Source organism: Pinus tabuliformis, chromosome 3_2 (assembly GCF_031772625.1).
Source record: "Pinus tabuliformis cultivar Carrire ecotype Pingquan chromosome 3_2, CPIR1, whole genome shotgun sequence".
Taxonomy (NCBI): Eukaryota; Viridiplantae; Streptophyta; class Pinopsida; order Pinales; family Pinaceae; genus Pinus; species Pinus tabuliformis.
In genome coordinates, this window is record NC_142302.1 from 10,787,216 (window position 1) to 10,798,057 (window position 10,842).

Genomic DNA, 10,842 nt, shown 5'->3' on the forward strand with positions numbered 1-10,842 from the left:
ATGAGGGATTTACACATAAATCACAATTTAAATAGTAAAAGTTTCTTTTAATTTTCATTTAGATAATTTTAAGAATAAATTATATGGAAAACATGTCACAATCCAAGATAAAAATCCTTTTAAGATGACAATATCTCCTTAGCAGGTAAATCACATTGAAAATGTGCAAATGAACCAATATTATGCAGTGAATCACGGGCAAAACTCAAAACTCTATACAAGAGTTTGCAAATTTCATTGATAAATCAGACAAGGCCAAATAGCTTGTAGTAAAACCAGAAAAAGATAATCTATTACGCCTTTAGTTATTTGATTTACAGGTTAAATTGCAGGGGGTGGCAATAATTTGTAGCAAAATCAAAGAGACTGATCTCTTTAAGCATCATTTTTTATTTACAGATAAAACGCAGAATAGTTTCCTGTAAAACCAAAGAGAATGGTTTCCTTAAGCATCGGTTACTTAATTTAAGATTAAATCATAGAAATAAATCACATAACACAAACAAGAGAGAAAAGATTACATTAAGCTTTCAGTTATTTATGAAATCGCCAAACCTACCCATCAAAGATCTATGAAAATTTTATGGACTTATGCCCTGATGCTAATTGCTATGTTTTCAAGAAATTCAGAGGAATCTTTGCCACTGCGACTACCTGGTAAGTTTGATGTATAGTACGTACATGATGGCGGATGATTTCACGTTACAATGGAAGCACTATGCTTTTGACAGGATGATTTCCCACTGAATTCGGCATTCTCTTGACGCGAAACTCCAAAAAGGTGAGAGCAAATAAATCACCCAAGGCCCAAACAAATCGCACAAGGCCCAATAGTTTGTAGTAAAACCCGAGAAACATAATTTATTAAACCTTTAGTCATTTGATTTACAGGTAAATTGCGGACGGTGGGAATAATTTGTAATAAAATCAGAGAGAATGATTTCTTTAAGCATTGGTTATTTAATTAGCAAGGAGCACGGCAAAAGTTTCATGCAAAACCAGGGAGAATGGTTTCAATACGCATTTATTACTTAATTTAAGATTCAGAACATAAACAAGAGAGGAAAGATTTCATTAAGCCTTCAGTTATTTAATTTTAAGATAAATTATAGAAACAGCCGAAGTTTGAAGTAAAACCAGAGAAAGAAAGATGTCTTTCAAAATCAGCAAAAGAATTTGAAAATTAGATTATAGCTTGCAATATATCCCCTGAACAATCTATGAAAATTTTATGGACTTATATACCCTGATCCTACAAAAATTTATTTTGGCCATGCCATTACCTCTTACCTCGTAAGTTTGATCCCTAGTCCAGAGGATCGGTGAGATGAACAATTTTGGAGAAGCACGGCGGTGACTTCGTCGTCACTTTCATAATAATGCACTCTGATCTCATCTCGTGTCTCTCAAAGATTCAACCGAAAACACATCACCAAAAATACATACAAATGCAAAACCATAGAGCACACACGCCACACAATACAACACAAAACAATACAATATGCGCCTTTAACACACAACTCTTAACACGAGGAAGAGCACAGAGGGCACACAAATTACAACACAATATCCAGGGCGCATATTATTAATTTAAAATATATATATATATTTTGTTTTATTTTATTTTATTTTATTGGTTATTAAGTTTGAAATTTTATTTTAATAAATCTTAAATTTTTTCATATTTCTCCTCTTATTTACCACATCTCTGTCATCTTAATTGAAGTGGTAAATAATGCCAATTATAGTGGAAATCTCCTACATCTCTCGCATCTTAATTGAAGTGGTAAATAATGTCAATTATGGTGGAAATGAAGATTTCAATCACATGATTTTACAGTCATACCTTTTTTGTACATAGCAGTGAAGATAGAAAGATGTTGTTTGATATTTTAGAAAATGAAAATCATTAATTTTATTATATATAGTGATTGTTGCATCTTTACTGAATTTTATTATAAATGCAATCAATAAATTTATTGCAAGAATATTTTATTAATTGTAATCATAATTTTATAAATTTATTTCATAAATATTTTATTCATTATTATAGAGTAATCTGAGATGTTCGATGTTTTGGAAAGTGAAAATCATTTACTATATAAAGTGATTGATGTAATTTTTTTTTGAATTTCATTATAAATGTCAACCAATCAAGAGATATTTACACGCAATATGAAATGAAGATTCCAATTGTTTGATTTTATATTTATACCCTTCATGTGATTGCAGTCAATTATGAGCTTAGTCTGCACAGGTGCGCAGTATATATAGAAATTTTTACTTCTAACTTAGGTTTATCTAATCTACCAACCTAGTAGATAATTTGATTAACAATTAAAGCTTGAGACTAATCATTTTTACCAAGTAGACAATTTGTGACTATGCATTAAAGTTTAAAGAGATTCCAATCATATAGCTCTTTTGATACCTTTCTTCCTATGGTAAGGATAAGTCTTAATGATGACAACCACAACCTTATCTCAAATAATTTCAACATTTACCAACCACTTAGATAATATGATTATACAAATAATTTCAACATCTTCCAACTATTTAGAAAATATAATTATGTATTAAACTTTAAAAAATAAAAAAAAATTAAATTTTTATATGAATATCATGTTAAAATAGGTAAATTCCATGAGGTTTTAAGGTCAATTCTCATGGGGAGGGGGAAGAGTTGAAGGTAGAAGTCACTTTTGGAGGAATTAAACTATCCCAAGGGACATCCAAGTTTGACGAACCCTCACACAAGCTTGAAAAAGAAGTTACTAAAAAACCCCTAATAAGACCTCCACCAATCACCTTACAAATAAATAAATTTAAATAACAATAATAAAAAACAAAAATTGAATCCCTAATATTAAACTATAAATAAGTGTCATAAATTTTTGATCAAAAATAAAATAATACCCAATCAAAAACAAAACTGAATACCTTATACTATGACTTCAGCAGGTATAATAATCCCAGATTATATTAAAAATCATAAAATCTTTAATTTCATGTAATATATGATGTGAACTGTACAGCAATTGAAAAGATAATCGAAAGAGTTACACTAAAGTCCAATGGACTTAATCACCCCATCAAGTTAAACATAAGGTTAAGGTTATAAATCAAGAAGAGCTTCTAATTAATATAATGTAGTCTGAAATGCCAAAAAGTAAAAAGACAGAAATGAAAGTGTACTACATACTGGAATCTGCTATCCCATACTATACCAAACACTATGTTTTTTTCCAAAGGAAGCTATACCAAACACTACCTATGTATCTGCTATACCGGACTGTACTAAACTATATGGGAACCAGGCTCTGCCATCCAATTTTAAGGTATCTGTATTCGTCTGCGTTCCTACCACAGACAAACCCTATTGTGCATCACAAATCATTATTTTGCCCGAGGTCGTGGTTTCGAGTTCTGGAGATTAAACGCGGTGCTTATGCTTTGCTTCAAAAATTTGATGACAGAACAACATGATATGATCATTAATTGCGAGGAGGCCTGAGGTTTGCGCCTGCAGCCAAAGCCAAAATTGAGGCCATCAACATAAGGCGCTCCATCTGCCATTCCCTCCTCTCCTCCTTCAAGCTTGAAATTTCTTGCTCAAGCCTTGACATTCTCTCCTTTTTCTCCTTCAGCTCGCCCGAGGAGGAGCCGATGCTCTGGATCTTGGGCCCTTGAGCTCCCTTTAAAGATTTGTACAGCAACGTACTTCCTATACAACCTGCGTAGATGCATATCATACAATACATCTAAATGAATGAAATAGGGAAAATAAGTGGGACTGAAAGAAGAAAAATGATGAACTAACCCTAACCCTAACCCTACCTGGTGCATATCTCCATGCAATTTCTCTTGATAATTCGCCAGCACAGGCCCAGAAGACTTGCCGTAGTTGCTGTACTTGATCCGGGGCAGAACGCTTACCCTTGACGGGGGCATAATTTCTCACTGTTTTCCCAATTTTCCGAGCTACCCGACGGATTGCATCCCAACCCCACATAATCTTTTTTCTCTGTTAATTCTTTTTTCCCTGAATCCAGCAAACAGTTAAACCCTGAAAACCCTAACAACAAATCCTCTTGCAACAACTACACAGAACAGCATATGACTCCTCTGCTCATGTTAAGCTTTTCTTCCAACAAAACTAGACAAGAAATATCAATCCTACTCCTTGCAATCGAATCAAACTGATAATAATCACTCTCAGTCCTTCATGGTTTTGCATCCATCTCTTTGAAGCGGGGTAGCTGAAGTGAAAAGGACCGGTGATAATTATCCCACAGAATCTTCCATGAATGTAAAATAATAGGAGTTGAAGAAGAAATAAAACAACTCGAGAGAAGTCCTCCTCTGCAATCAAATCAAAAAGATAATAATCACCCTCGGTCCTCCTTGCTTCTGATCCGTCTATTTCAAGTGGGCTAAGTGAAGTGCAAAAGGACCGTTGATAATTATTCAATAAATCTTCCCATGCACATAAAATAATATGAGAGGAAAAAGAGATAACCCAGAATACTACAAAATAAAATGTCTAACATTGATGCAAAGCAGTTATTTCTTCACACGCAAACTTCCTCTCTGTGTTTGAATCCCACCCTGCCATGATATAATGCGATCACCGATGATGTGTTGAATTTTATTTAATATTGATTTTTTTTTTTATTTCAGAATATTATGGTTCGTTGTTGTGTTGTGAGGTAGAGTTTTTCTTTAGATGAGAATTCTATGTCTAAGTTTTAGGAAGTTGTTAATTTAGTTGGATATGAGAGATTCTCTCCAACTTGTTGATTCTTATTTTGGTGTGGAGCTGAGATGTTCTCTTTAAAATGTTGTTAGTGTGTTAAGATAGTATGTCTAGCTTAAAGAAAATATTAAATTATTTATGTGTACTATTATATTGGTTAAATAAATCATTCAATATGGTTTTGATGTATATGAAAACAATGTGTACTCTCTCATTTGTTTAGAGGGTATCATAGCTAGTACAAGCCTAGCTTTCTCATGTGAAGGGCCAATGATGATGATAGTCCAATGTTTCTAATCCTCTATACATATGTAGGATTAGTGTAGATGGCGATGGATTATTTTGTGAAGTGTTGCTATGGTTTGCCTATAGCATCATGTCGTGCTATGTTTTCTTTATAGGTTTATAATATTTGTATCCTTAGTTTGACCATGGGAATGTGATTGGTTTGTCAATCATTGAATGAGATCCACCTGGGTGGTGAAAAAGAAGTCATCACAAATGTTGCATCAACTACTTGTAGAAGATATGGAAAATATATCGAGCATGTGTCCACCAATTCATATGACTTCTAGCATTGTCCAATTTCATGGAACAATGCTACTAGCAAGTAGATCAATGAGAGATTGTTAGAAGGCCGACACTAAGGGATTTGTTTCTCATGTTGTGGATTTTTCCAACGCAAGCAAAGAAGGTTGACACAAATAGATTGTTCAAATATAACATCAAAATGATGATTGGTATCGACAACAATTTGTGATGTTTTTGTTTGTTGGATTTGGATCCACTACCCAATCAAACAACAAAGTGTGCAGGGAATTATTTCAGCTAGTTCATTAAGGCATATGTAGTGTATGTAGTTTGAAAAGTCACTAGCTTAAATATTCATTTTGTGCATCTATGAATGATAAAGGGAGTCAAATGTGTGAATTTGATCTAATAATTGATATTGTGTTTTTTTCTCTTATTGAAAAATGAGTTAATTATGGGTAGTAGTGTGCTTAGTACTAAATTATGTGTGAAACACTATTAGCAACTTTTGGACAGGCTAGGGCTATGGTTCTTCCTGCTCATGAATTGTGAGATGAGTAATTGCCTATGATAGGAGGAATTGTGTGAGGATTAACTTGATCGAAGGCATAACATCCTAAGAAGCATAAGCTAGGATAGATCATGCTTCTATTTGTGTCATGTTGTCCTGTTTTGAACCAAGTGAAATAGTAGAGTCTAAATGCTCTATTTTTTGGATTTTTCAGTAGAATTTGATGATGCAATTCTTGATGAGATCACAATTTTACTTTTTGGCCCTTTTCTAATTATATTTTCTAATCAATTTTTCCAAAAATCCATCGAGAAATGTTATAATTGCATATTTAAGGTTTTTAGTCTATACAATCTAAGTGCCCCAAGGGTTTTTTCAAGTGATCCACTAGCTAATACTACTAAGTGCATGTTGCACCAAGTGGTGAGTAGAGGAAACACTAATAGGGTTTATATGGTCATGGCTCATATTAGAAGATAAATTGATGGTTAAGTTGTCAAAAAGTTTAGGCTAGTGGCGTGCAATTGCAAGGAATGCCCCCCTTCTTAGCTGTGATTGATGGGAAGCATACCTTGGCCCTAAAGTGTTCACATGGTGTTTGAAATAAACAAAGTTGAATAATGGTGTGGATTTACAATTACAGTCAATTTTTTGTTGGTTTCAATGCCTAGAGATAATATTGGTTTTCTAGTGGAGATAATTTGTTACCATGCTAGTTCATGGTTGGAAAATGGTAGCAAACGTCAAGACAATTATTAAGAAGGCATGCTGAAATCTAGTTGTGTATTAGCTTTCCAATGTAGATTATTTCCAATAAATTGTTTATGGAAAGAGTGGCCCTCAAGTACCTTAGTAAAAGAAGCATAACATCCAAAACTAAAATTTTATTGTATTTGGAGGTGTATGGAATTGGTGAGTCAAGAAAGAAATATGATTTTATTCAATGGCATATTATATTTGAGAAATGTTGAATCTCAAGTTGTTAGAAGATGGATTGTAGATGAAATCGTTGATTCTACTTAGAGGACAAGAGAATGAAGCCACCAAAGGGAGTGTCAATACCATAGAAGCTACTGTCAAGGAACCATCAATTGAAGAAATTTGATGATCCAATTTTATTTTTAGGTTGTTGTTATCTTCACACTTTGATAATCTACATTTTGATTTTTAATCCCTAATCGACACTATACTACTTAAGAAAGGTGTGGCCCATAATGAAGAAGTTTGAAGTGTAGCCAATTGTGCTAGATTTGCATGAACATGTGCCTGCACAAAACACATATTGATTTTTCTATGTCTAACTATAGTAGAGAATCCAAAATCATAGTTCTTGTCTACCAAAACTCATTTTCTTACATGTATACATGCATTGCATGTGTTACAATGGGTAGAGATATTCATGCAACCTTGAGAATCATATTTTTTGCAAAAGCAAGAGTGCCCTCTAGAGCTACCCAATCCTATTGAGTCTATTTATTTTTGTTAGAAGAATGTAGAAGGCCATGTTCAATGTAGTCACTACCCCATTAGGTTTTGTGGTATGTTCTTGAAGAGAAAGCATGGAGAGAACATATTGGTTGGTCTGCATGAGGGATCTCTATGTTTTTCCCAACTTCAAAAATGGATATGGTCAGGGTTGTAATCACTGCTAAAAATGTGAACCTTATCACAAGGAAAAAGGTCTTAACACAATAGAAGTTGTAACACATGAAGTTAAGAATGTTGGATTCACCATTATGAATGATTATCTTATCTTATTGAACACTAGGGAATCATCTTTTGAAATTGTCCATTGAAAAATAGGGCATGGTTAGTATAGGAGTGCATATCATATTAAATTGAGACTTCAAATGTAGATCATATTATATTGAGAACCACAATCACCAATCTTTGCATGAATAGATAATGATGCAACAAGTCCCATATTATATTGAGACTTGAAGAATTTGGCCTATTTCTTACATTTCACTAATGAATCTAGCGAGTTGCAAGCAATTGGTAGCAATTTCTAAGGTTTTATATTCAAGAGAGAGTGTTAGAAGAAGCATTAATTTACTTCTTCTAACTCTAATGATAATATTTCATTTCGATGTAATCACCTGCATGATAATAAGAGGCTTCAAGCCAATCAACATTATCCTACCAAACAATATAATGAGTACCTTCCTTTCAATACCACTTCATCCTCCCAAAGTTGAAAAATCACTCCCCAGAAAAATTGTAATTTGGGAATTAAGACCAATGTGAACCAATGCATGAGGTTTGATATAACTATTGGCTAGATGAAAGCATGAATGAGGCTATTAATGCATTGAGTGGTGGTGGTGCATCTATGTGAGAGGGGGTTTCTATTGTTGTTTCTCATAGAAACTCTTATTCTTTTGTGATGTGATAAACTTTTTATTTTTCTAGTGACAAGAAGATATGGAGCCTAGAAAAGAGTAGTTGTGCTAGAGATCAAGTTTTGCATGTTGATGGAATTCATAGTTAGTGAGAGACAATGTACAATTTCATTAAGCAATAAAGGTGAGTAGTTGTTTTGCTCACAAATGGATGCTTGTATGTCACAATGGATGCATGGTGAGAGCATTGTTGGATAATTGGAAAAAATGTTGCTTGTACATGTTGGTGTAGGCCTACTCTAATGGTGATAAAAACATCCTCAACCTTTATTACATTTCACCAATGACTCTAGGGAGTTGCAAGTAGTTGGTGGAAATTTCTAAGGTTTTATATTCAAGAGAGAGTGTTAGAAGAAGCATTAATTCCCTTCTTCTAACTCTAGTGATGATCTTTCATTTCGACGTAATCACCTGCATGATAATAAGAGACTTAAATCCAATCAACAATATCCTACCAAAGGATACGATGAGTACCTTCCTTTCAATACACCTTATCCTCCCAAAGTTGAAAAATCACCCCCAAACAAATTGTAATCTGGGAATTAAGATCAATGTGGACCTATGCATGAGGTTTCATATAAATATTGCATATATGAAAGCATAAATGAGGTTATTAATGCATTGAGTCATGGTGCACCTATGTGAGAGGGAGTTTCTATTGTTGTCGCTCATAGAAACTCTTATTCTTTTGTGATGTGATAAACTTTTTATTTTGCTAGTGAGAGGAAGATAGAGATCCTAGAAAATAGTAGTTGTGTTAGAGGTCAATTTTTACATGTCGATGGAATTCATAGTTAGTGAGAGACAACGTACAATTGCATTAAGAAATAAAGATGAGTAGTTGATGTGTTCACAAATGGATGCTTGTGTGTCAAAATGGATGCATGGTGAGAACATTGTTAGATAATTGGAAAAAATGTTGCTTGTACATGTTGGCAGAGAACTACTCTAATGGTGGTAAAAACATCCTTAGTCTTTCTTACATTTCAAGAATTACTCTAGCAAGTTGCAAGCAATTGGTAGAAATTTCTAAGGTTTAATATTCAAGAGAGAGGGTTAGAAGAAGCATTAATTCCCTTCTTCTAACTCTATTGATGATCATTCATTTCGATGTAATCACCTGCATGATAATAAGAGACTTAAAGTCAATCAAAAATATCCTAACAAAGAATATAATGAGTAGCTTCCTTTCAATACACCTCATCCTCCCAAAGTTGAAAAATCACTCCCCAGAAAAATTGTAATATGGGAATTAAGATCAATGTGGACCTATGCATGAGGTTTGATATAACTATTTGATAGGTGAAAGCATGAATGAAGCTATTAGTGCATTGAGTGGTGGTGCATCTATGTGAGAGGGAGTTTCTATTGTTGTTTCTCATAGAAACTCTTATTCTTTTGTGATGTGTAAACTTTTTACATTTCTAGTGAGAGGAAGATAGGGAGCCTAGAAAAGAGTAGTTGTGTTAGAGGTCAAGTTTTGCATGTTGAAGGAACTCATAGTCAGTGTGAGACAATGTACAATTGAATTAAGAAATAAAGGTGATTAGTTGATGTGTTCAAATATGGATCCTTGTGTGTCGAAATGGATGCATGGTGAGAGCATTATTGATCAGAATTTGGATTAGGGGCAAAAATTTGCTCAAAAATAAAAGTGCTCAGAATCACTCAAAACCTAAATGACCATGTATGTCTCGGTGATACGATCCTAACGCAACTCGTTTCACTCAAAACTAATCTCGTATGAGAAGGATATCGCGTTCTGATCGTTTTGTCAAATAGGCAAAATTTTGGGTACAGGCTAACTGAGATGCTATCTAGGAATTTGTACAACCCAGTCAACAAAAAGAATATTCCAACAAATATTCCTTGGAATATTCCTAGAATATTCCCACAGGTGGCTCAATCAGGTTTTGACAATTGTCAGCATGTTATTGGTCAACAACATTTTTGGTGGACCAATGAGAGGCTGACTCGTGGCAAGCCCCGATGTCGCCACGTGCCCTCTCAAATGTTGGGTAAAAGTTATTGGTGGGCTGGGGAATCGAACTCATGACCTCGCCCACACAAACCTGAAGCCTTACCGCTATGCAACACACATGTTACTTAACAAATAGTGGGCTCCATTTGTATTTCATGTGAAAACGCCGATGGATTAGGAGGTAACCACTAACCTTAACCGCCGCATGTGAACGATAACCCCTTAACCGCTAACACTTAGTTTAACCGTGCGAATTAAGTGGGATTAAAGTTAATTAATCCATACTTATCGATTAATTAATGATGGTTTAACTTGGCAGAAGTTTGGCAGGTCCGATAAATTCGACATTTACTCCAAATTTGGCAGGGTTAACTGGGTTTCTCCAAATTTGGCGGGGTTAACTGGATTAGTGTAGATGGCGATAGATTATTTTGTGAAGTGTTGTTATGGTTTTCCTATAGCATCATGTCATGCTATGTTTAGTTTATAGTTTTATAATATTTGTGTCCTTGGTTTGACCATGGGAATGTGATTGTTTTGTCCATAATTGAATGAGATCCACCTTGGTGGTGAAATAGAAGCCATCACAAATGTTGCATCAACTACCTGTAGAAGCTATGGAGAATATATCGAGCATGTTTCCTCTAATTCATATGACTTC

At 34.2% G+C, this 10,842-nt stretch overlaps 1 protein-coding gene across 1 annotated transcript; it reads right to left on the minus strand.

Annotated features, from left to right (window-relative positions):
* Positions 1–3,115: 3,115 nt before the first annotated feature.
* LOC149179560 (uncharacterized) lies at positions 3,116–4,562 on the minus strand. The gene is made up of 2 exons (XM_089415695.1): positions 3,838–4,562; positions 3,116–3,733 (listed from the first exon to the last, which is right to left on the minus strand). Exons 1-2 carry the CDS (start codon positions 4,010–4,012, stop codon positions 3,495–3,497), a joined length of 414 nt encoding a protein of 137 aa, XP_089271821.1. The 5' UTR covers positions 4,013–4,562; the 3' UTR covers positions 3,116–3,494.
* Between the last annotated feature and the right edge of the window lie 6,280 nt (positions 4,563–10,842).

Bases quoted from the DNA above. Each gene is read 5' to 3' on its own strand.
- LOC149179560 (XM_089415695.1), bottom strand. From the start codon at position 4,012: ATGTGGGGTTGGGATGCAATCCGTCGGGTAGCTCGGAAAATTGGGAAA. The intron at 3,734-3,837 runs GTAGGGTTAGGG...GCATCTACGCAG, and splicing joins TGCATGGAGATATGCACCAG to GTTGTATAGGAAGTACGTTG.